Source organism: Xiphias gladius, chromosome 19 (assembly GCF_016859285.1).
Source record: "Xiphias gladius isolate SHS-SW01 ecotype Sanya breed wild chromosome 19, ASM1685928v1, whole genome shotgun sequence".
Lineage (NCBI taxonomy): Eukaryota > Metazoa > Chordata > Actinopteri > Istiophoriformes > Xiphiidae > Xiphias > Xiphias gladius.
Window position 1 is genome coordinate 30,908,760 of NC_053418.1, and position 26,661 is coordinate 30,935,420.

At 37.4% G+C, this 26,661-nt stretch overlaps 1 protein-coding gene across 1 annotated transcript; it reads left to right on the top strand.

Moving 5' to 3' along the window:
• The first annotated feature begins 436 nt into the window (after positions 1–436).
• Positions 437–19,470, top strand: npr3 (natriuretic peptide receptor 3). Its single transcript, XM_040154886.1, has 8 exons — positions 437–440; positions 1,135–1,257; positions 1,994–2,163; positions 7,626–7,761; positions 16,443–16,537; positions 16,640–16,757; positions 16,869–16,953; positions 17,782–19,470. The coding sequence occupies exons 1-8, from the start codon at positions 437–439 to the stop codon at positions 17,891–17,893; spliced, it is 843 nt and encodes a 280-aa protein (XP_040010820.1). The 3' UTR covers positions 17,894–19,470.
• The last annotated feature ends 7,191 nt before the right edge of the window (positions 19,471–26,661 follow it).

Here is a 26,661-nt window from a genome sequence, read left to right on the forward strand (position 1 = left end):
TGTGGTCACACAGAAAATATAAAGTTTTAATCCGACTATGGCGTTGAATATGCCAGTGAGACAGAAATAAATATTGATGTGTAATTCTTGCAAAAAATCATTCATAAAAGCCGTATGCTTTATGGAGTCCTTCAGCTGATTAACTTTTCCTGCAGTTATCTGAAGGCACTAGCTATGTGTTCCATCTGCAGGCACTAATCAGAGTGATGTGCACTGGAAAGCCAGGATCACAAACTACAAATTCACACGGTTAAATTTTTTGCAACCAGCACCAGACTGTTAGCTACATGTTAGCTACAGAAACCTCTGTGCTTATGTGAAGACTAAGCTTGTTGGTTATGATTAATAGTGATCAACAGGCAGTTTGAGACCTGAGAATCATCATGTTTTTAAGTTTTCTTCAGTATCAAATCCAGTGATAGTTTTCTGTACATCCATGGGTAAACTGCAAACAGGAACTGATCATAGCTAATATGGCATACTTTTAATGGTGCCAATTTCAATACACTCAATTATTACTTTAATTTATATTACAAAATGAGAACTAAATTCCAAAATGTATCAGTTAATTATTTTGAGACAAATTACTGATACTTAGAAATGCCAATTAATAACCCAAGTTAAAAGTGAACCAGACACAAATAATTGTAAGGTGTTTATTAGGTCCCTTCAAGTAATCTACAACATTTATTGTGTTTTTTTTAAATGTTTTTTTTAAATGTTTTTTTATGTTCTGCTAATTGTCTCTTCATGATAAAACCTGTTTGATGTAGAATTAATAGTATCAGCAATCACTGTATGTTTACAAGCTGCTCCTCCATAATCTACCTTAGTAGTAGTTGATCAGTGTTCAGATTGTGGTTCTGTTGGGTTTTTAAAAAAAAATGTTCACCATTAATGAGTTGCACACTGTTTCTGCCCATTGATAATTACCTAACACTTATTTGAAAAGTTTTTCTCAAAAGTGGCTTAACTTCCCAAAACGTCAGTAATGAACTGATGAAAATTGTGAAAAATGTCCCTCAATGATCTCAGGACACATTGTGTTTACTAACATTTGTACTCTATTGCATTCATGAAAACTGCTGACTGAAATGACTATAACTACATTTGTCTCTGTATCATTTTCTGCAGTGGTGATCATGTGCATGGGAGCAGACAAAATACGAGAGATCATGCTAGCTGCACACAGACGACGGTTGACCAACGGCAACTATATGTTCTTTAATGTTGAACTCTTCAATGCCTCTTCTTATGGTAAATTTAAAGTGACATTACTTTAAAATGTGTTCTTTACAAACTGAAGTAATGATGAAAATCGAACGGAATTATTAAACATTTTCTGCAGTTTTAATGGGTGAATAAGCTCTCTATTTATCTAAAGTGCAGTCCATACATATTTAGACAGTGACACAGTGACATAAAAGTAGAGTGAATTTCGATTCTTCAGTGAACAAGACTCCAAATAAATGTTAATATCTGCCAGATTTGGAAATATGCAACTGTTTGCTAACATTTTCTGTATTACAATCTGGCATGAAAGTCAGATCATGCTACGTGCCCAATGACCTCCCCAACCCACACTTTTGCTTTTGGCCTACTTATATAAATAGTATACTACTTGATACAATGGCAATGAATATGACAGTGAATCATTCATCATTTTCTACAGAATCGTAATGAATGTTATTCCAAAGTAAACTGAGCAAGGATTTGTTAGCGTTTTTGTTTTCTAGGTTTGTGAAATGTTTTGTTTTCTGTTTTGTTTTCTGTTTTGTTTCCTAAAATGTTGTGTTTTTCTTCCAATGGCCTCTGTTCTGTAAGGACTGCACTATAGCTAGTTACTTAGCTCAGCAGGCGTTCGTTACTCTAGATGCACCCAGTTTAGCTTTAGGTATCAGAATGTCTTAAATTGATTTTGATCAAACAATAATGTTTGTTAGTTATGTTTGGAAAATATACCTTGTTCTGTCCCTTTTAAATTAAATTCTAGGCAATGGCTCATGGAAGAGAGGAGATAAATATGACAATGATGCGAGGCAAGCCTATGCTTCTCTGAACACGGTAACACTGCTCAGGACAGTCAAGCCCGAGTTTGAAAACTTCTCCATGGAAATGAAAAAGTCCTTTGAAAAAGCTGGGCTTCATGACTGCAAAGACTGCGTACGTATGTGTGTCTGTCTCACACTAAAACAAATTATTTTCTCAGCCTTGATAACATCTCATTGAATTTCTGTGAAATATTACGGATTGATGTATGATGAATTTGCAGATGATGATGAGTCAGATACTTTTTGTCTATTTTTATTATTGGACTGTGTTGGCAACACAAAAAGTGGGTGGTTTATCAATATGTACTTAAGGCTGTAGGACCGTAGATGATGGGAGGAGCGAAAAGAAATATAAAATTATAAAAAAATATAAATGAATGGCCACTGAAACTGAGCAGCACTTTTACAAGATTGGAATCTGTGTTCATTCATTGTATACATCCTCATGAGGGGGTTGGGAATCAGTGGCATTTTATTGAACCTGCTTATCAAATCTGCCACCCTTTTAATCCTTATCAAATCTTTTTTAGGTTAAGCTTTCAATATTTGTTACTACATTTATGAACATCTAAGTTCAATCAGTGATCACCTTTTGTTTTCTGAGAAGGCAGAAATAGTTTTGTGTGTCAGCTTAGCTAATGTTAACAACCTGAAGCTCTAGCCTAAAAATGAGATCAACAGCAGAAGATATAAAATGTTAATTAAATGTATCGAATACATGGAAATAACAACTGTAGCCTGCTGACGTTTACACAATATTTTTCAACAGCTACTTGAGCCAAAAACTGGAAGTTCTGAGTAAGTACTAAGTATTCATCTGATTAAGAATTAAAATCATCTTAAAATACTGATATGATATGCAAAATTAACTTGGAGATTCCAACTCCTGAAATTGGCATGACACGATCAGCTAGATTTTTTTAGTCAAGAAGACTCATCACTGACAGCATTACTGTTGGTCATGTTGGACTACAAAAAAGCAGTCAATTCACAGACATAGAGTACTGCCACAGAGTGATGTTTCTTTTACCTCAGAAATGTTCTTTGGCTAAGTACAAACGCCAGCAGGAGACAACAGCAAGTTTCATTTTGGCCTGTTGTCAAATCCTGGAATTAATGCTAATTATGTACAGCTAATCTGCTGCCAGTGATCTTTGTCATTTTAACCAATGAAAGCAGCAGACAGCAACAGCTAATAACAGGTGTGGATCTCATTTTCAGTTTGGGATTTAAAAAGTGAAAAGTGGCCCAACTAAGTTGGGAAAAGATTGCTGAGGTGGCAGTGAAGTCTGTAATCGAGACGCTCCAAACCACCAAAAACACCACACTTAAATGAAAAAATCAGCTGAATCTTCTGGTTCCTGAATAAATAACTTTAAAACTTATATGGATCTTAACTCAGTCTGTTTCCTAAAAATATCTTGCCAAATATACTTAACCAACAACTTTTGTCTTCATCCTGCCGTCATCTCATCACTCTGCCCTGATGCTGCAAAAATAAGATTAGAAATACTGACAAACTGAAATAAAAAATGAGGCATGCAAATTTGACAATGCATAAAAGCACATAGTTTTTGTTTGTTTGGATGTTGTTGTTTTTTTACAAAACCAGCCTCACATCCATCCATTTTGAAATTTCATTTTCTGAAAACTGCCAAAAAAAAAGAAAAGCAGAGATTGTCTGCACACTGAAATTTGCAAGCCCCCCAAAGTTTTTTTCAGAACAGCCTTTTAATATATACAGACAAAAATAAAAGCTCCACCTACAATTAGGGGCTCACATGATACGAAACAACACCCCTATCAATTTGCTATGTACAGAGAAAACACAATGTCTTAAAGAAATGTCACCATGTCCGAGAGAAACACAAAATCTTTTATGGGATACACAATAACCCATAGCCATGAAAAAAACATGTAATTCAAATGTATTATCATTTTTTACTTTTTTTGCCAATAAATTAATAATTCCAATAAAAATTGCATGCATAGTGCAGAAAATGCAAAGAAAAATTCATCAGTATCTCTTCTCAATCTTGGCACCGGGAGACACATATCATCAAATAGAGAATAAGGGAAATTAAAATTTGTAATCATTGTTGTTATGAGAAATGATTTATGTAAGGGTTAGGGTTAGTTGGTGGCACAGTGGTGCATTGGTTCGAACTTTCACAGCCAGAAAGTTCTGGGTTCAAAACCCGGTTCGGCTGGGGCCTTTCTGTTTGGACTTTGTATGTCCTCCCTGTGCCTCCGTGAGCTTCCTCCAGATCCTCTGGCTTCCTCCCATAGTCAAAAGACATGCAGTTTATTGTCAACTCTAAATTGCCCTTAGGTGTGACTGTGAGCGTGAAAGGTTGTTTGTCTCTATATGTCAGCCCTGTTATTGACTGGCGACCTGTCCAGGGTGTACCCCCCCTCTCACCTAATGTAGGTTGGGATTGGTTCCTGCCCCCACATGACCCTCAAGGATAAGCTGTATAGCTAATGGATGGATACAGGGCTTTATGTTGAATTGCTCGTTTCAACCATTGGGTGACACAGTATTTCATGTGTATATCCAAAATGTTATGGCACTTCCATAGCTACAACATAGGCTTCGCTGTAGCTGACCCGCCCTTTCTCAAAGACGCAAATGCATGTCAGGGCTACTGTGGCTACAGAGATTCCATGTAGGGAAAGCAAGAACTGGAGGTTGTTTATAGTTCCATAGTTTTGCAGGTATTTGGACAATTTGAAAATCTGACCTTACAGTTCTAAAGAAAAAGTCAGGGGATTATTAGGATTCAGCCTAAGGTGATTTTAAATGTCTGTGACAAAATCTGTTCAAATCCAATTTGTAGGTGTAGAGGTGTTTCATTTAATAAGTGATTTTTTTTGACCTGATAATGGTGCAAGATGAAAAGTCAGTGGATCACCAAAGTCCTTGAGAGATCCCCTGGGGACCATGAATGACTGTACAAAAATTCATGACAATGCATCCCACAGTTGTTGAGATATTTCAGCCTGAACCAAAGTGGTCACCTGACCATCAGACAGACTGGCATTGCTCTCCATATAGCCACACTGCTAGCTTGGCTAAAAACTGTACATCAGACACATCAGTGTTACAATGAAGTATTATGAGTTAACAGCAGTGTTTTGAGTTTGTGGTATGTGATAATATGATGATGATCGTGTATTAAAATAAAAATCTCCTGTCAGTGTCCATGTCCATTAGTGACAGAAGACTTATTCAGACTGTTGGCCACTGGGAGGGAGGATTTTGTGTGGCACAGCCGTCAGTATGTGTGAGTTTGTGTGTGAACGGGTGAATATGGCAGTAATGTAAAGTGCTTTGACTGGTCAATAATACTAGAAAGGAGAGGTATATAAGTGCAGCCCATTTACCATTTATTAATCACCGTACCTTCTTTTTAGCCCAGCCTAATCCTTTGTACAGGTGGACTCCTAGGTCTTGCTGTCCTAACCAACAGTGCTGCCTCACAGTTCCCAGGTCATGGGTCATCTAAGGGTTGCTGGACCCATCTTTTCAGGGACATTATGATATGAGAGGTCATATCATTACCATACCATCAGAACTTGCCACCTCATCTAGATGCAGTTGCCTCACTTTTTTTCCTCACCTCCAAATTTTGATTGTCATTGTGTTGGATCTTAGCAGGGATTAGGGTCATAGAGTGCTGTTGGACTGAGACACCATGGCAGGGTGTGAAAGAGGAACTAGTGGGGAGAACCACTTGAGGAAGTGGGTTCCCCTGAAGATACATGTCTGCAGGTCTACACAGAGGAGGCAATGCACACACCTCTTAAGTTTCAACAATGCATTGTGCAGGTTCAAAATGTTAAAGAAAAAAACAAGTATTCAAAATTCATAGTGTAAAAGAAACAGCCATGCATCTCTGAATGGCCCATTCAGAACGACATGTTTGCTTGCATGCCACTGGATGGCTGCTGACAGACATGTAATACCACTGTGGCAGATGAACTAGTTTCACTGCGGTGGTGTAAAAAACTTAACCCACGTGGCTTTTTTTTTTTTTTTTTTTTAATTTAATTTTTTATTTTTATTTTATATTTTAAACACTGAAATGGTTTATGCACATCAATCATAAATGGTATGTGTAATACAATGATTCTCAGCAGTCCCTCTTCTAAATCCATGATACCTACTCTATCCAAAAAAACCCAAGATGCTCTCTAGCTTCAGGGCAAGAAAAAAGATTCCATGAAAGCACTGTTTTTGCTCTCCAAAGTAGCTGGGCCTTTACTCCAGTAACTGCATCAATGTATCAACTGTATTATGGCTGTCTTACCTATAAGATCTCTTCTTTTGTGACCCTGATGTCTGTTCAACTACGTCTATGTTTTTGTAAACAATATACTTCCATTTGCCATGGCAGCTGTGAGTCGGCTCCGTTGCTTCGAAGCAATGACTTTACAGCTCAGTGGACACTGTTTTGGTTTGGAGGGCCTCAACAACCTCTGTATTCACAAGGGGAACTGCTTTTGGAGGGCTATGTCCTCTTACCTTCAGTGACTCAAGAAAAGATTCTTTTTGGCTTTACTTGAATATGGCAAACTTTTGTTGCCTCTAACTTTTTCTGTGACTGCTTATTTTAAATATCACTATAGGTAATCTCATAGCACAGCTGTTGTCATTAACATGTATTTTTCTTTATTTTGTCTAAAAATGTTGTGATTGTTGAATAATGATTTTATCTGCAGCTCAGCAACTTCGTAATGACTGCTGGTAAACATAGTATTTATGAGTATAGATCAGACTTCAACCGTTGCATGTTCCATTGTCTGAAAAAGCAGAAACAAAAATTATGTTAATGAGAACCAGTGTATTGTGAATTTGGCTGCATTAAACGCAGTTTAGATGATTACAGAGAGCAGGAGATGAATGAACGGAAGTTTATCGGACTGTCTCCCTTTTTCCCTTCCTTGCTGGTCTCTTTCTCCATCCATCCATTCATCCATCCATTAGCTAGTGCGCTTATCCTTGAGGGTCGTGTGGTGGCTGGAAGTGGTCCCAGTTGCCATTGGGCGAGAGGTGGGCACGCCACAAGTCAATCACAGGCCTGCTTTTCTCCTTCTCTCGCCTTCTTACTAACTACGAACAGATAAACTAGTTCTGCTGTGTACTAGTGAAGACAAAGTCAGAAACAAATTGAATTACCAAAAATTCAATTTAAGTCACTTGCAAATAGTTATTAATAGTTATTATATACAGTTATTTATCCACATTCACAAGTGAACGTTTCTGAGCTTTAATATGGCTGAAAAACAACTTTTAAGTTAAAATAACGTTAAAATAATAATAATAATAATCTGCCAATAATTAAAATACTACCAATTTTCTCTTGGAGGGGCCAAGAAAGTTAGATGGGCAAGCTTTGCCCCATGGAACCCAACAACAATGCCAGGCCAGGTCTGTGTTCCTGTATTTAAATTATTAATTCTCCAAAGCAAGAAATTGTTACTGTTGTGCATCATGCAGTTTAATTTCAATGAGAAGGTGGCAACTACAGTACAATCACTTTCTCTTTATGACCATATGATCCATTTCAGGTCAATATGTTTGTTGAGGGATTCCATGATGCCTTGTTGCTGTATGCCATCGCCTTGCATGAAGCCATGAAAAATGGATACAGTAAGAAGAATGGAACAGCGATCACGTCACACATGTGGAACAGAACCTTTGAAGGTAAAAACACACTGCACTACTATGATCAATGTTACTAGTGTGGGTGTGGTAGAAATCTAATGCAAAAATATCCGTAGAGTTATTTCAAATATCCTAAAAATAATAGACTATTTTGCAGAGCTTATAAGAGCAGAGTTACTCCAAAAAAGACAATGGACAGTGTTTTTTTTTCAGGCTTTTGTTTTTCCTTTAAAACCATCATCAGGAGGAGGTAGAGGTGTAAATACCAGGTGCGCCAGATGATTGCAAAGTTTAATACCAACTCAGATATTAAGCTGATATAATGTGATAAAAGGAACCCTACTTCTGACATTCAGAGTTTTCAAGTCAAAGTTCCTGTTGAAGTCAAAAAGTTTCACTGCATGTTTTATAAATTGATGTGTAGCATACATAAATCGCCTACATCATGGTGGCTGAGAGAGCTTAATGCAAAGCGACATATAAAAACACATGCAAAAAAATCTTCACCTATTTGAAAACATGTACTGTAAGCAGTATTTAGAAGACAAACTGCTGCAAATCAATAAAACACCACGAAATACAGAAATGCTCATCAGTTTGACAACATACACATGCCATAAAAATTTGCTGCAGATTAGAATAAGTAAAATTAGCAACTGCCAAATTTTATGGCGAACAGAACAAAATGCTCCATTCAGTTTTGAACAAATATTCCAGCTTCTCTGTGTTTAAAATAAGAGCTTCCACTGAATCAACTCACTGGGTAACATTATGCATTAAGGCAGACCTGCGGGGCTGATAAATGACTTTTTAAGCCTCTTGCTGTTGTAGCTATACCATGTAAATACTTTGCTTTTTAAGCTTTGCTAGCATATGCTACTATGGGAGAATATAATTCCATAATATTGTAAATCTTTTACAGTAAAATCTTTTACTGTATTAACCTGACTTGTAATTTTTACTGTTGACTGGCTCCCTGGTGGAATCTAACTAAGTATATTTGCTCAAGTAATGTACTGTAAAGTACAATTTTGAGATACTTGTGCTTCACTTGAGTATTTCCTTTTCATGTTACTTTATACTTTACCACCACTACATTTCAGAGAAAATTTTATTTGCTAGCTGTAGTTCCTTTTTTGCAGATTATGATTGTACGCATTATAATTGTAAAAAATTGAACGTGAGTTTATAAAATATGATGCATTGTTATACATCAATCTACCCAACAGAATATAAAGTAAAAAAAATTAGCACCACTTTGACCAGCTAAAACATTAAATCAATGTTTACACATGAATGCATCAGTAATAATAATCATACTTTGTAATATATAATAATATATGCAGACAGCGGCCATTCTCCTGTATAATGACAAATTTTACTTTTAATACTTTTAGTAAATTTTTCTGATAATACTTTTGTACTTTTACTTATGTTTTTGCGGTATCCCTGTAACCTCTGAATCGCCCTCACAGAGGGTTTTTGTATTACTGTAGTTCTTCTTATTCAGTTTTTTTGTAAGACAGTTCTGTGGCCATCACCGAACAGGTCCTTTAGTTCTAATGACAGTGGAAGCAGGAGGAAAGAGAACATAGCACAATGCAGGTTCCACATATGGATGTATAATAATAATATTACTAATACTACTACTACTAATAATAATAATGATAATAATAATTGAAGCAGTGCATTTTGAGCATGGGGCAGTAGGTGGCCACAGATCAAGGCTCTGCAGCTCTGGAGGCAAAAAATACCTGCAGAAAGTGACAGGAGGAGAGAGGATAGAGACGAGAAAGTACAAAACTATGGGAGAGAAAAGAAGCCAAGTTAGTAACAAGCATTAATGGGACATGAATGTGTATGGATGGAGAGGAAGAGAGAGGAGCTTGGTGTATCATGGGAATTCCCCTGGCAGTCTAGGTCTAGAAATGTGATCTCTTTTCTTAGTTCCTGTCAGTACTCACGCAGCAGCATTGTGTATCAGATGGAGAGTATTTAAAGACTTGTTGGGGCAGCCTGATAATAAGGAATTACAATAATCCAGTCTAGAAGTAACAAAAGGATGGACGAGTTTTTCTGCATCTTTTTGAGACAGGATGTGCCTGATTTTTAAAATGTTACGTAGGTGAAAAAAGGTACTCCTTGAAGTTTGTTTATGTGTGAGTTAAAGGACATATCCTGATCAAAGACAACTCCAAGATACCTAATGGTGGTGCTGCAGACCAGGGTAATGCCATCTAGAGTAACTACATCATTAGATAATGTGTTACAGTTGTTTCTAAGGTTCCTGTGTTTGAAGATAGATCGCAGCCGGTTTGAGGGCAGGGGGTGATGAATTTTTCTCTAATATTTAGAATTTTATCATTAAAGAAGTCATCATTCTTGAGTGCTATAGGAATACATGGATCAATGGAGCTATGACTCTCTGTCAGCCTGAGGGGTGGAGGACGTGTGGCCAGAAAACCATCCTTTCGCGAGTTTGGGAGTTAAACCATGGAACTAACCTCATTTGTTTTATTTTCTTCTCTTAGGGGCAATAGAGTCAAGTGTCATTCTCATTGAGCCTGCAGCACTATCAACCAAATGATCAATTTGGGAGAGACTAAAGTTAGCCTAGGAGTTCTCTGTTATATTGAAACATGATGGTGAATTAAAGGCTGATGGAATCACATCCTTGAATTTAGCTACAGCATTATCAGATAGAAATGTAGTGAAGCCATTTTTGTCTAATGGTGTGTAGCCCAGTAATAGTGTTCAGAAGTTATTAGACTTCCCCAGATATGTGCCTCGACACAGCCTGAGCTCTGCAGGCAGTTCCTTCAACCTCATGGCTTGGTTTTTGCTCTGATATTTATTGTCAGCTGTGAGACCTTATATAAACAGGTGTGTGCCTTTCCAAATCATGTCCAATCGTAAGAATTCACAACAGGTGGACTCCAGTCACGGTGCAGAAACATCTCAAAGATGATCAAGAGAAATGGAAGGCACCTGAGATAAACTGAATAATTAAATTTCAGGTGTCATAGCAAGGTGTCTGAATACTTATATCAATGTGATATTTCAGTTTTTCCTTTTAAATAAATTTGAAAACATTTCTAAACCTCTCTTTCACTTTGGCTTTGTCATTATGGGATATTGAGTGTAGGTTGATGAGTGAAAAATGAATTTAAAAGTTTTTAGCATGAGGTTGCAACATAAAAAAAAGTGAAAGGGTCTGAATACTTTCTGAATGCACTGTATAAGCAAAGGCAGCTGGGACGGGGTTTTTTTTTTTTTCAACAATTTAATAGTACAATGTTGAGAGAAATAAATTATAAAAATTTGGTTAAGATGTTTATATGGTCACATTGCACTGACAGTCATGATTCCACCTGTTTTCACTTTATAAATGATCACATCATTAATAATTGATGTGATACAGCAGTCTTTGCACATTAAAACATTACAAGAACAATACAAAAATGAAATGCCTATTTTGCTAAAAGTAAGTAGGGAAAGCACGATTCACAGGACTGATAAACTGTGGTAACATCTCCTTTATAAAAAGGCAGAATACTGAGTTATAACCGACCAGTTTGATGTGTGTAGAGGTGGGGGTGGTTATTTTGTAACAGCTAGGTGACATTTTCAGGGGATTTAATCAAGGTAAACACAGTGGAGTAATAGCACCGGGCTCTGATGCATCACTTCACAAATCAGAGGCTGCAGATTTATCAACAAACAGTATCTTTCTTGCTGCCTTTAGATAGCTGCAGGGATTTAAAGAACTGAAGGAGAAGATTTCTGTACACTTTAGAGCAGCTGTGGACAACAGATACTGTTAGAATCACACATTAATTTATAAATAAATGCGGAATGATTTACCGATGCTCCTACTTTAATTCGATTGAAGGTTCATTTTGTTCTACTTGTTGGAGTGTTAAAACACTTTATTCATATTTTAAGCATAACTCCATTATTTATGCTCATTTGCTTCAAATACTTCATTTGCTCATGCAAATAAAATCACCAAAGTGATAGCAGAGTGACATTGTGCCAAAAACAGACGTGGTTCTGAAGTGTCTGTTCTCAATGCAACATCTAGAACAATATTTCCACCAAAACACCAATAACTGGCTTTTGCACTGTTCATTTGAAAGAACCTCCCAATTGTTTGCGCATCTTCTCCAAAACAGTACACAGACAGGCAAGTGAATTTCAAGGTCAGGAAAATACCAAACTGTGAATGCACTGCTTGTGTTAGTGCTACAAAAATAGGGCAGTAAGGTTTGACATTCGTGGTCATCTAATTTCCTTTGATTCCTCTTCTGAAAAGGATGCTATGGCCTTAGAGCCACTCACTGTAAAATTCAGAAGCCACACAGATATTGAAGGCTTAACAGTAAGAGCAGTGGAGATACAAATTAGCCTATAGTACACAGAAAAATCAGTTCCTCTCCTTTTGCACTTAATCACTTCATTTGACAAGCAGCTGGCAAATGGACAAACAGTAACTCCCACTTTTTCTTATTGAGTTAGATAAGAAAATTGATGCTGCTCCCATATCTGTCTGTTTAATGACCACTGCTCTTTTAAAATTCATTAACAATGTTTTCTCTTCATCTTACAGAGCAATATTTATTGATCTCACCAAAGCTTTCGATCTGGTTGATGACTATCTTCTTTTGGACAAGCTACATGCTATTGGTATCTCAACATGCATTTCTGTGGTTTAATTCATATTTTCAAAACAGAAAGCAATGAAGAGGGTGTAAATCAGATTTAATTACTCAGCAGAGAGGTGTGCCTCAAGGTTCTACTTTAGTATCACGTGTTTTATCTATTTTTAATAATGATTCCCCACTGTTTTTTGTCTGATTTTTGCGCATAACTATATGCAAATGATACTGTTATATATACATCAAAAACCTCCGTATCACCAATTTAAGAGGCCCTGCAATCTGATTTTAATATTCTACAAACTTGGTCGTCAGCTAAGAAATTACTGTTCAATAAACCAAAACCTACCCAATGCTTCTTGGTAGACAGAACCTCAACTCCAAATCCAGCTCTTTTGTTCTACCTTGTAATGATGGTAAAAGTCTACATAATAAATACATATTCAGGTGTGTGGATTGACTCTGAAATTACCTTTAAACCACACATTGATCATGTCATGAAAATATTAAATTTTGGTTTTGGTGTTCTCTATCGTTCCAGACATTGTTTTATATTTAATGGTAAAAAGAGACTTCTTTCACAACTTATACTACCAATAATGGACTGTGCTGACATTGTTTAGGAGAATGATTCTAAAACGAATCTAAAACGAATCTTCTTCCCTCAATGTTCTATATAATAGACTGTGCAGATTTCTCTTTCTTTAAACACCGTTGCACAATGTTAGCGACTCAGATGGCTTTAAACATCCTAATTGTCTAAAACAATTTTGTGTTCCTTATACTTATACAAATTATGCATTAAAAAGCTCTGATCAGATCGTCTTTATAGTCCCCTATGTATCGGGCTTACCTGTAAATTGCCCCTCTCATCATTAAGCTTACTCAAAAATGTTCCGTTTTCTCATCTTAAAACAGATTGCCTAGGTTTTCAGAAATACCATCAATATTCCCTTATTTCCGTTACTTATAGATTGATCCTTTTTTTTTCTTTTTGATTTGTATCTAGTCTAAGGTTGTAACTCTTTCTGTTTTTCTCTCTTTTTTTGTTGTTGAATGTTATTTGTTTGTCTTGTCATTGTTGTGCTATATATCATTGTCTTGTACAGTTCTACTTTCCATTTACTTCATGTGTATTTGCTTGGAACCCCTTGAAGACAAGATGATACATCTCAAGGGGTTTATCCTAATATAATAAATATCCTGAAATTTAAGGGTACAGCTAGCAGGTAGTAAGCTTATTTAAGCAAGAAGACTGGAAATAGGGGGAAACACCTAGCTTGGCTCTGACAAAATGTAACAAAATATGCGTACCAGCACCTTTAAAGGCCACCAATTAATACGTCACTGATTTTACACGTCACTGATTAAAAACAGTGACGTGTAAATTCAACAAATTGTTTTACCAGGTGTTACGCGCCAGACTATTACTTGGCTCTTAGCAACTGCTAGGCAATCAGCAGAAACTACAGGCAGTTACATCTCCCGGGGGGGGGGGGGGATTTTCTGTATCTTTTTATTTCTGTATGTGCACTTATTTAGTTACCATCCTATTAGGTCCACCTAATTTGACAGAGCTTGAGAGGATCTGCAAGGAAGAATGGGATAAACAGCCCAGATCTAATTGTTGCCAAAGTGGTTTCTACAAAGTACTGAATTAAGGATCTAAATATTTTGGTAAATTAGCGATTTCAGTCATTGATTTTTAATGAATTTGCAAAAAAAAATGTATAAACATTTTTTCACAATACTTAATGATGTCAATGTATACACAGTACTGTGCAAAGGTTTTAGGAACTTTGGATTTTTAGATTGTTGTCCATCACCCAATACAATCAGAGAGGTGCCTGACCGGTCCCAAATTCATTCTGCAGCATGGCAACAAGCCCAAACGTACAGCCAGAGTCATAAAGAATTATCTTCAGCAACAAAATATTAACAAATAGCCCTGAAACAGATAGTATGGCACTCACAGAGCCCTGATCTCAAAATCATGGAGTCGGTGTGGGATTACATAAAGAGACAGAAGACACTGAGACAGCCTAAATCCCCAGAAGAAAAATGTGGCTTGTTCTCCAAGATGTTTGGAACAACCTACCTGCCAAATACTTTGACAAACTGTGCGTACCAAGGAGAACTGGTGCCTTTTTGAAGGGAAAGGATGGTCACAACAAATATCAATTTGATTTAGTTTTTTTGTCTTTACTGCGCTTTTTTGACAACAACAACCCCTGCAACATGTGGAACGGCATCAAGATACTGTCTGACTATAAAACCATCAAATTCCTGCCCAGTTATGATGCCAAACTGTCTAATGTCCTGAATCAGTTCTTTGCCCGTTTCAACGCTCAGAGCGGGGTCTCTGCTCTACTTATCGACTCACCTGCTGGAGAATCATCACTGGTTCTACAGCTCCACCAGCTGAGCACCACCCTGTAGTAAGTTAACGCAAGGTAGGAAGCAGGCCCCGATGTGAGGATGCTATTTGTGGATTTAAGCTCTGCATTTAACACTGTCATCCCCCACAAACTGGTCAGCAAACTGGACAACCTGGACATTGGTTCTTCGCTGAGCTCATGGGCCATGGACTTCCTCAGTTAGTAACCACACCTCATCCACCATCATCCTAAACACAGGAACGACACAGGGCTGTGTGCTGAGCCCTATAATCTTCTCAGTCTTCAACCACAACAGCAACCCCATCCACACCTTCAACTCCATAATTAAATTTGCAGACAACACCACAATAGTTGGGCTGATTTCAGACAATTAGGAGACGGCCTACAGGCTTGAGGTGGAACATCTGGCTGATTGCTACCTGGTCCTTAACACATCTAAGACAAAGGAGATGGTTATTGACTTCAGGAGAACAAAGGGGATAAACAACCTCCCCCTCAACGTACATGGCGAAGCAGTGGAAAGCAATGAAAGCCTAAAGTTCCTTGAAGTCTATATGTCAAAACAGCTGACATGGACCTCCAACACCTCACACTTGGTGAAAAAGGCCCAACAAAGACTCTTCTTCCCAAGGAAACTGAAACAGGCCTAGTTCCCACAGAAACTGCTGCTAAATTTCTACACGAGCACCATTGAGAGCATCCTCAACAACTCTGTGGTATACCAGCTGCACATCCATCGAGCAAAAGGACCTGCATCATGTGGTGTAGGTTGCACAGCGCATTGTTGGGATGGAGCTCCCAAACTTGGACACTATCTATGCCAGTCAACTGAGGAAGAAGGCTAGCAACATCATCAAGGACACCACACAACCCAGCCACTCCCCTCCCTGCTCAGCCAGCAAACAGCTTATAAGAACTGAGCACATGCATGCGTGCGCGCACACACACACACACACCTCCCTGCCCTACCAGAGGACTGATTACAAGGACTGTGGGTGCACACACAAGGACTGTGAAACACAGACATGCACACACTTACACACCCAACCCATGTAAATTTAATTTAAATCATGCTTTTTATTTTCAAGTTCAAGTTTCAAGTTGTACTTGCACAACAGTCACTGTAAAACATTATGCTGCTGTTACTGCTGCTTTCTGGTACTGCTTTTTATTTGCTTTATTTAACCTACATAGGAGAGATGCTGTGTAAAATGTAATTATACCTGAGTATAATGACAATAAAGATCATTGCTTTATTCCATTCTAGTCTATTCTATGAATTTATATTTATTTATTGATGAATAAAAACTATTCAAGGCATTACTTTTGAGACCATTCTCGATTTGTAGGAACTACTTTTAGTAGAGTACTTTTGCAGAGTACTTTGTGTGTGTGTGTGTGTGTGTGTGTGTGTGTGTGTGTGTGTGTGTGTGTGTGTGTGTGTGTGTGTGTGTGTGTGTGTGCGTGTGTGCGCGCGCGCGCGCGCGCGCGTGTGCACATACACGCGATCTCTTACACACAGACACATACTACAGACCCTGGAATGGCATTATAGTACTTGTTAAGTATGTGAATGAAATCTTTTACAGTGGCATGTAATTTTTTCCTGTACATTGAGAGTGTGGCTAAATGATGTTTGCATTGTTTTCACAATTGTGGACAGGAATTGCTGGCCAGGTGTCCATGGATGTTAATGGTGACAGAAATGGAGATTTTTCTTTGATGGCCATGACCAATGTTGAGGCAGGAACCTATGAGGTAAGAAGAAGCAAAATTCCAACATTATGATGAGCCATCCCCGAGGTGCTTTCCTATCAGGCAGATGATATGATAATGACAATATGGTATACTAACTTCCAGGTGGTGGCCAACTACTTTGGTGTAAATGGAACTTTTCAGCTGCTGCCTGCCTTCAAGACTGACCATTTCACTCTGAGAGGAAGACGTAAAGTACACACAGAGCTGCCAGATAAATCATGTAAATGTACACTACTGTTCAGTTAATCCTGTGAAATTTAACTTGGAATTTGTGTTATATCTAGAGTATGTATGACAATATGTATGACAAGTACATGTTTTAACCAAACAGGTGGACTAGGAGTATCAGCTTTGACTGGAGTCATAGTCGGAGCTGTTCTTGGAACTGCAATGCTTATAGCATTCTACTTTTTCAGGTAACTATAGGTAATGTTTATCTTCTCATGTATACTAATATTGTCAATTTCAAGTATTGTCTGTCAGCATTGTCTGTTCAGCTGGCTCAGCTGTCAGTTAAACTGCCCTCCCACTCAAAGGCTTAGAGACTCTTTTATTCCTTTGAATAAAACTACTTTGACATGATTTTGATAGTTTTGACTATCAAGTCTTTTGGTTTTAATCACGTTTTAGTCACCAACCTCATAGCTGAGAACTAGGGATGCAGTGACACTACAGTCCAGCATTGCAAGAAACACAAGTTAGACAATCACACAGGCTGGAAAAGGACATTGAGTTGAACCATACTGTTTAAACCTTTCATTTGGAATGGACAGCAAAAATTAGCATGCCCAAATGTCTGTTCAATATAATTTTGTATTGCATAGGAAAAAACTGTGTGCACACAGCTATGTTTATGTAAGTACATTACATGTGCTGTATTAGGACTTTTGGAACACAGTTTAGATAATAATTTTTAAGCTTTCCCTACCAAATTAATAATAAGACTCTGTGCTAGCCACTGCTTACGTAACCTTCAGTGTTTTTAGTGAGTAAGACTGTATGATAACTGAAAGGAATTATGGTGAAAACTACTTAAAAAAAGACCAGGTTGAAAAACAGGATCGAAGAAGGTTTGAATCAAGGGCAACTGGATTTGGTTGTAAATACTTGAAGAAGTTTCACCTCTCATCCAAGAGGCTTCTACAGTTCAACCCTTCTTAGATAACTATGACGTGGATGATTGAGAATCTTCACAGACATCGAAAAACAAGATTTTTCCTTTAACTCGATTCATTTCTCTGCAGAAAAAACTACAGGATTACCATTGAGCGTCGTACACATAGTGAAGAGGGCGGAACTGGGAAGCACCGTCAGTTACGAGAGGACTCCATCAGATCGAACTTCTCAGCAGCATAATCAGCAGTAGTGGCAGTCCCCTTTACAGAGAATTACACATCTGAATGTTACCAAAGACTGAGATATTTTGTGTTTGTATCCTTCAGTGTTTTGATTTATTGTAACTCAGGACAGTTGTAACAGCCACAAAGCACCACTTACTTGGATGTTCCTCCATACAAAGGTATATGATTGTATTGGTGTATAGAAAGCTTTGGCCATAATATTCTTTAAGGATTTGTCTTTTTTTAATATTCAGACAGTGGTTACCATGACTGTGAATGATTCAGAACAGACTGTGTATCTAACACTACATTCGCATGAACTAGTAGGGTTGGTGAGGTCTACTGTACTTTTGCCTTTCATGCTGACAAATAGAGGCCTCATGTTTAATGGTAGTAAATAACAATGGAAGAGCAAAACTTGATACAGCTGGAGTTAACTGACTAAAAAGAGATATAGGTTAGATCTATATCTACACGTATAGGCTATAAGCTACTGATATTAAGCTACTGATATTGTAATGTTTTCAGTTCACATAACCTCGTTGAGATCCAGCAGCCTCCATACAAATCAAATTCCTGATTCTTAACTGAGCACATTGGTCCTAAAATGAGAAACACTGGGTCATATATTATCTAGAAAGTACATCTCTTCTGCACCATTAGACTGGCTCATTTAAAGCATTTCCTTTTTAAATTAGTCTGTTTTATAAATTCAGGTGCTCCCTGCATTAAAGAAAAAGTGGTACTACTTTCTGATAAGGCATACTTTACAAAGTACGCTTTATAAATGTTTAATAAATTCTTCACTTATGCTTTATAGATCAGTAATAAGAGCAACCTGGGTTGGGTTGTGGTTGTTTCTGGCTTCACGGTTAACTGTCCTCCCAATGAACTGAGGGAAAACTCCTATCAGTTATGATCATCTGACCTGTCTGATCTTCGAAGTACTGAAGTTTGTTGCCCTGTTGGGCTTTTTTTCTTTTTTTAAAGCAAAATAACTGTTCTGAGATCTTACCAATTACTAGTGAGTATGTCATCAAAACTGAGCAAAACAATGCCAGAGTTGCAAAAATAGTTTTAAAAAAACAAAAATATGATGATTAAAAAAATCTATTTTTCCTTTATAGAGCTAGAAAAACATATAAAGCAAGTTTTCCTGCTGAAAGAGGATAAACAAAAGTTTCTAAGTACTATACAAAGGCAACTGGACCTGCTTGAGGTTCTTGAAGACGTTTCACCTCACATCCAAGAGGCTTCCCCAGGTCTGAATAAACAAAAGTTGTTTTTATTAATGATTTATTAATGATGTATTCATTATTTAATTATTTAACCTTGCCAAAGACATATCTTCCAAATTATAAACTCTTTATAAATATTCCTTATCAGAAAGTGGAACAGAAATCATAATTAACTCATATTCATGACAAAAAATATCTCTATGATATAAAAGCAGCGTGAGATGCATTTCCTAAACAGTAAAGACTGCATGAAAAGTATTTCACTCCTCATTATTGAAGTTTAGACTTTTATATAAGTCTCTGTCAGCTGTGTTACATTATTCATGCAGGAGTTAAAGACAAGGTTTTTATAGAAACAAAATAAAGACAATGAACTTGGTAAATAACCTTCCAAGCCTGCTGGTTAAATTTGTGTGTGTGTGTGGGAAAATATTCTGACTTTAAACAGATTTATTGTATATAGTTTCAAAAACAGTGTTACCGTGGTGCACCGCATTCGAGTCAATTCAAGTCAATTTATTTAAAAACAACAAACCTTGACCAAACTGCTTTACAGAGAGATTAAATTATGGGATTGTTTGATTGATGTTTAAAATCAAGCAAAAACATAGGAATGATTAAATAAAACAAACAGCATTGCACAAACAACAAATAAATTAAAGACACATAAAAGACAGAGTGTGGTCAGGCATTTCTTCAGGATGACTATTAAGTGGCTAAAGAAAAGAGATGGTTCTCTACATGGATTTTAAAAATATCAGTGGAGGGGGGAGATGTAATTGTTAGTAGCAAACTATTCCACAATTCAGATAAGCAGTTCAGAGATGTAATCTGATGCCAGTCTATGCAGTGCCTTAAAAACAAAAGAATCTTAAAATCAATTCTGTACTTCACTGCTAACCAGTGAAGGGAGGCCGGTAAGGGGGAAATGTCTCTCTTCTTGGTACCAGTGAGGAGTCTTGCTGCTGCATTTTGAACCAACTGCAGTCAAGATAAGGCTGGCTGACTGATTCCTACATAGAGAGAATTGCAGTAGTCAAGGCAAAAGGAAATAAAAGTGTACACTATAGTCTCTAAATATTTAACGGACAGAAAGGATTTTAATTTTGCAAGTGATCTAAGATTGAAGAAGTTAGTGCTGACAGTTGAGTTGATTTGTTTATAAAATTTTAAACCACAATCAAAGATAACACCAAGATTTCCTGTATGGGACTTTACATTTAATGACGGAGGCCCGAGGGCATTCACCTGCTTTATTTAATGCTCTGTATAGTAGAATACTATAAATACTAAATACCATAATGACTTTTGGTATCTGTTAGGCTATAGTGATTTAACAGTGACTTTAATGTATTTAAATTATTTTTTATGTTATTTATAACATCAATATTTTAAAATGTTTCCCTCTGAATTTATCGTGATTTTATTGAACTTCATCCTATTTGGTTTCTTCATATCATCATTTTCTTCATCAAATCTTAAATTACACACACATCTTTTGTACCAAACAATGAGTTCATGTTATTTATCACATACACATCGCATAACATATGATATCAGTTATAATTTGTATTTGATGTCAGTTATAATTGGTATTTCTGAAATATTAACACCCATATAACTTTAGTTGAGTGCCAGGTTAATTTGGTAAGAAATTCCAATAATCAAGTAAAGTTGAATCATTCATTTGAGGGTACATGTAAAGAAAACACAGCATTGAGCTACGAGATTTTAGAAGAAATTCTGACAGATTAATTTATAAAATTTTATACTACATATCAATTTTAAGGAGGTTCTCACTCTGTACTGTCTGCATACTGGAAAAGTGATAAAAGAAGGTATACTCAGATCAGTCTGTATGCATTCTAAATCTGCTTGATTTTTGAGTGTGCTTTTCCATGATTATTTTGAAAAATATAAAAGAGCTCCAGCTTGGAAAAAAAAAAATCTAAATAAATGTTGGATGGTGGTGAGACAGCTCTAGTAAGATCTAGGGAAACAAATATGCCTTAGAACATTTTTTTTTAATCTGTGATGTTTTAATTGGTTTTAATTACTCATGCTTTTCTATTAGTACAAAACAGAAGAAGCTATACAAAACAGTACACAAGACAGGATATTATTACAATAAATACAATCTATAGAACATACTGTATGATATGTTTGAGTTTTCAACCACCTCCCATGGTCTTCCTCAGGTAATAGTTTGCTCAGTTGTCATGCAGATACCACAGTTTGTTGGAACCGATGTCTCTGTGGGTATGTATATGCTTGATTTCTGCGTGGCTCCCTCCAGTCAGAATAATTAAAAAATATGATTTTGGAGCCAACAGTTGTACAGAGGTTTATCAACATAGTATGTGACAACATTTCAACTCCAAGGAGAGACATACAGATTTTTTTCCTATGTATTTTTGTAAAGAACACCTGTATTAACCTAATACACCAACAAGAATCACTGTGACTGTACGAAGAAAAAAAGTATAATATAATCTGGAGTTCTTCTTTAAAGGAGCTAGTTCCATCAACCTAACTATACCAGCCTTTAATGGTTCGTAGACACGCTGCTCTAGTGTGGACGGTACATTTCCTCAGAACACTACCTCTTCTCAGTAAATATAGTACTAAGTCTTTACACTTTGGCCATATGAGCATAGCAGTAATTCACTGTCATTCTTTCTCACATGGCATTATTGTGCCTGTGCTCTAAACAACAGACTGCAGAAGTGTGATCACTGAGAAGTTACAGTGTTAATAGTTCACTGATGGGTTTAACTGAAGCAGCTGAAATGTGGGCTAACGCCAATGACAAAAGATTCCTTAGTGAACATCTAGAGGAAGAAGTTAGATGCTAAGCAGCTGACATTAATCCTGAAATTATTTATATTCATTCATAAACTGAACATGAAAGGTAGTCAACTAAATCAATGTTAATACTACACCCCAAGCACTTCATAGTGTTACCTACCTGTTAGCTACCTTTTAAATCTGGGAGAGCTGGCCTGTTTTCCTGGATGCTCAGAGCTGCTCTGTTGTCCCCATAGAACAGTTTTCTCTCCTTCCAAGAGCAGCTAGATAACACTAAGATTGCTTATAGATTCAACATTGCTGCAGGTCACTGGATAACAAAAGACACAAAGTAATCATTTCATTTGTTTGTCTTTCACATTATTCTTTAATTTATTTACATTATTTTTAATTTGCTAAAAAAATAACATATCAAAAACCACATTTTATCTTAGTTTTATTTACAAATGTTGCCTTTTATTTAGTTATCACATTGTTGTTGAGGAAAAAAGGAAAAGTTAAAAAGTAGCTGAAGTCAGACAGTTAAGCAGTAAGTGCAGATCTACTGTACATCAAAAACACAGTACAGTGGTTTAAAGCACTAGATGAAAAGAAAACATAACCACTGTGAGGTGTTGAGGCATAATGGACAAATGGAATGAAGGTTAAAAAAAATTATTGAATTTGGGGTAATCAGTCATTTGTAAGCATGATGTAGTAAGTGGATAGTACAAATTAAATAACTGCATGTAAGTACATTTCTTAACTGAAGTAAATAGCTCAGTCTATTAAGTAAAAGTTCAATCTATAAAGTTGAGTGATTGATTTAACCTGAAAATGTTACCCCAGGCTCCATACAGTAAGGTTTATTATTTGCCATTATTTTGGCACAGATGCTGCCACCCACAAAAACCACACCAATTTAGAGGATTTTACATCATCAGTTGCACCACACACTACCAAATGTGTTGATGATGCGGTAATAACAAAGACAATAAGATCATTCCCTAGTCAGAAGGCCTGGATTAATGGAGAGGTGAGGGCCCTATAAGTCAAGTGACAGGGAAGCAAACAGCACTCCCAGAGCCAGACTGAAAGCTGGCATCAAGGAGGCGAAGCAGTGGCATCAGGAGAGACTGGAGAGTGATCTCAACATCAAATAACACCAAGGACATGTGGCAGGCATTCCAGATGATCACAGGTGACAAAAGCAGAAGTGCCTCCATCATGTGTCAGGCCACATTGCCAAATGAGCTTTAAACCTTCTATGCTTGCTTTGATCTCCTTAACAAAGAGTCAACTGCTAAGCCTGCCCCACCTCCAGAGGACCAGCCACTCTCAGTGTCCACATTGGATGTGAGAAGACCCCTGCTGAAAGTGAATGCGAGTAAAGCTGCTGAGCCTGATAACATTAAAGAACATGTGCCTACCAGTTAGCCAATGTCATTATTGACATTTTTAAACTATCACTGTAACAGGAGAATGTTCCCACCTGTTTCAAGACAGCTACTGTCAGCCCTGTACCTAAAAGGGCTGCAGTGTCTAGTCTAAATGACCACTGCCCTGTGGCACTCACCCACATTCTTATGAAACACTTTCAGAAACTGCGTCTCCAGCAAATCAAAGACAACTTCCTGTGAAGGATTTTTTTTTCCTTTTTTAGGACTTTAGTAATCATTAGGCTTATAAGACTCATGATTAGGCCCTAAAAACAAATTCACAGGCTTTCTAAAGGATAGCTGAGAAAACACTGATAGAGTCAAACTACCCCAGTCCCCAATGGTAGTTGCCATTACAACCAAGATTGCATTGATATCATGGACTGGGAATCCAGTCTAGGGGGGACTAGTCATACACAGGAGCCCTTCAACTCAGAGGCAGACTGTCTTACCTTGAAATTACTTATACAATGTGACTGAAGTAAACATAATGCATTGTTTAGGAGTTGCTACTCAATAGAATCTTCACACCTGTATGGATAGGTGTTGTGGCCCATGAAAAATATCCTTATATATGCCCAGCAAGGACAGCTTTCGGATGTGGGGTCGCATTACACTGGTTATCTTGTTAACATTGTATTGGTCATCACTTTTTTCTTTGATTTATCAAGCTGCAATAAATGCTTTTGCTTAAGACATCTTAAGTTTCCTAAGAACTCCTTCCCTCAGCTTAAAAGATTCCCATCAAAAATTTGAATCACGAACAGGATCCCAATAGAACAACACTGGTAAGTGCAAATCTAAAGTTTGCTTTTGCCTTGTCATGTCTGTGTTTGACAGGATCATAAAAAAAACTTTATATTTTCTGTAAATTTGCTCTGGACATCTATGACTTGGAAAAAAAAGTTAGAGATCTGTGTCAGGCGAGTGTCAGCTGCACTGTAAGTGCAGCATGCCTCTTGGCTGATTTCTCTGGGAGCATTGCTTGAGACGAATGTGCCATACAAACCTCCCAGTGGATGTTCAGTCAAAATTTATATGTTTAAAGTGAAGCACAAAACAGAGAGGAATCAAGTGAGCTAAGGTGGGGTTTGACTCAATGTAGTTTAATCTTATGAAGATTATATATAAATGTATTAAGTTGAATACTTATTTCAGTGGTTGGTTAATCAATTTGGAAGAAAAGACTGTGGTGTGTGTTTTTTAACCCTGCAGCACCACTGAAAGGGTGGTTGTTTCTGGAGAAATTTTGGTTGCAGTCGACACAGTTAAGACCCACAGTGAGGTTACAAGGAGCGGAAGATAATCTGAGACAATACTTCGGTGTCAAGACTGGTGGTGAGTCTGTGTCCATCGGGAAAATTAGGTTCTGTTGTGTCTTGGTAACCACAGAAGCTGAGGTACTGTTTGGTAGAGTGTACACTCAGGCAAAATACTTTTCGTCTTAAAAAAAAGTCTCAAAATTGCCACCACTGATGTAGTACTAAAACAAAATAGAGTGGAGACTTTTTATGCTGCAGCAGAGGTGTTTTGTATTTTTAATGTATGAATGTTCTAATGCTTTAATGTGAGTGTTGAAAACATGGATAATCAGTCCACAGCTGTGGACAATTCGGCAAAAGATGACAATTCGGCAAATGAAGCTAAAGCAAGAACTTCAAATCAAAAAGATCACTCTGCCACTGATAGACAAGCAACAAAACCTGCAGAATGAAGCAATATTTTCCCCAAGAATGCCTGCAGGAATTGTAGTTAGGCAGAGAAGATGGTATTATGTAATGCCTTTTACTGCGCTTATGTGCGAATGACCATACGAAGGTTCTTTTGATGACTGTAAACTGCAAATGAAGGAGACACAAGTAAAGGAAATCCAAACTGTAACTTTAAAAACATGAGAAAGTAGCATGAATGTGGGAGTGAGTCAAAAGCGCTGTGATGTTTAGTATCTGAGTAGCTACGCGATACTAAAGAAAAATGCACTATGTGTGTTGCTGCCTGGATCACAAAAAGAAAAGAGCACCACCAAAATGATATTGTAGCAAGTGTTAAAGTTAAGATGTTTCGCTGAGCGAAGTTCCAAGGCAAACCCAGCCCAGATAAGCTGTTAGCAGTATTGAGTGTTTTGCTAATCTGCTAGTTCCTACTCAGTCAATATGCAGTGAAATGAGCAGTAGTAAGGTTGACATGGGGCAGAAAAAGCAAATCTTCTTTCTCTCCTAAGATGTCATGTCATGCTAAGAAAAGAAACCGGCAGATGATAACTTTCTTTTGCATGCCACATCTGCTATGGTACAGAGACAGCAAGCTGCTGAGAGAAAGTGAGCCGCCCAGGTGCAGGGAGTTGCTCAGGGACCGATATCTGCACAGGCTGACAGCCAGGAGGCTTCTGGCTCAAATTCAGAAATACTCACACCCAAGGAGGAGGAGCCAGAGAACACAGACACACACATACAGGAAGCAATGTCATCACATGCATCAGCAGCAGACACACACAGGCACAGATGCGGGGACAGCATTGTCTTCGCAGACAGCTGCTACCCGCGGAAAGAGAGCAGTGCCAGTGAGATATTTAAAATGCAGTCTTAATGTAACTAGGTCTCCACACAGACAAACACCATCACCTCATCTGAATTTATGGACATGGTTGGGAAGACACCTAATCCAATTAATTGCCCATATGAATATTTTACATGGTTTACACAAATATGCACCATTTACAACTATCTAGTTCCTGACGGGAAGTTTATAACATTTACATTTGGCACTGAGTGGATATTAGGTAGATGGCCAATGGCCAACAACCAAAACATTATATGACTGGTTAAATAATGATGCAAAAAGACCATTATAAATTCTTAATGACAGTGTCGTGATTTCTCACAGGTTGTGCAGTGTGTGCAAGGAAGTAAGGAGTCCTTGCCAGGCTTTATTCGGAGATTAATCAAAACACGAGACTCCCCATGTCGGAATAAAAGAAGAAGATAATGGCTTCTTTGCTATTCAAATTTTTCTATAAAATTTACAGCCACAAATTCCTTCAGCATACAAACGGGCTCTTACTGGTTGGCAATCCATAGAGTAGAAAACAATAATAAGCAAAATGATGGCCTTATATAGAAACCAGGTTTTCTCTCAAAGCTGTGCTGCCTCAGCAGATGGTTCAGCATGTAAACACTGATAACAAGTCCCAAAAGGGGGGTGGACAGCCTTCTTATAAAAAAACAGACAGAAAAAAGGAAATTGTTGCAACTATAGCAAACCTGGCCATTGGGCACAGGAGTGTAGAGTCCCACAGTGTTTCAGAAATTTCAGAAACAAAA

What these genes read in the sequence shown, in the direction of transcription:
- npr3 (XM_040154886.1), top strand. An exon ending in TTCATGACTGCAAAGACTGC is followed by an intron (nt 2,164 to 7,625) that starts GTACGTATGTGT and finishes GATCCATTTCAG; the next exon opens with GTCAATATGTTTGTTGAGGG. An exon ending in AGAGCTGCCAGATAAATCAT is followed by an intron (nt 16,758 to 16,868) that starts GTAAATGTACAC and finishes TTAACCAAACAG; the next exon opens with GTGGACTAGGAGTATCAGCT.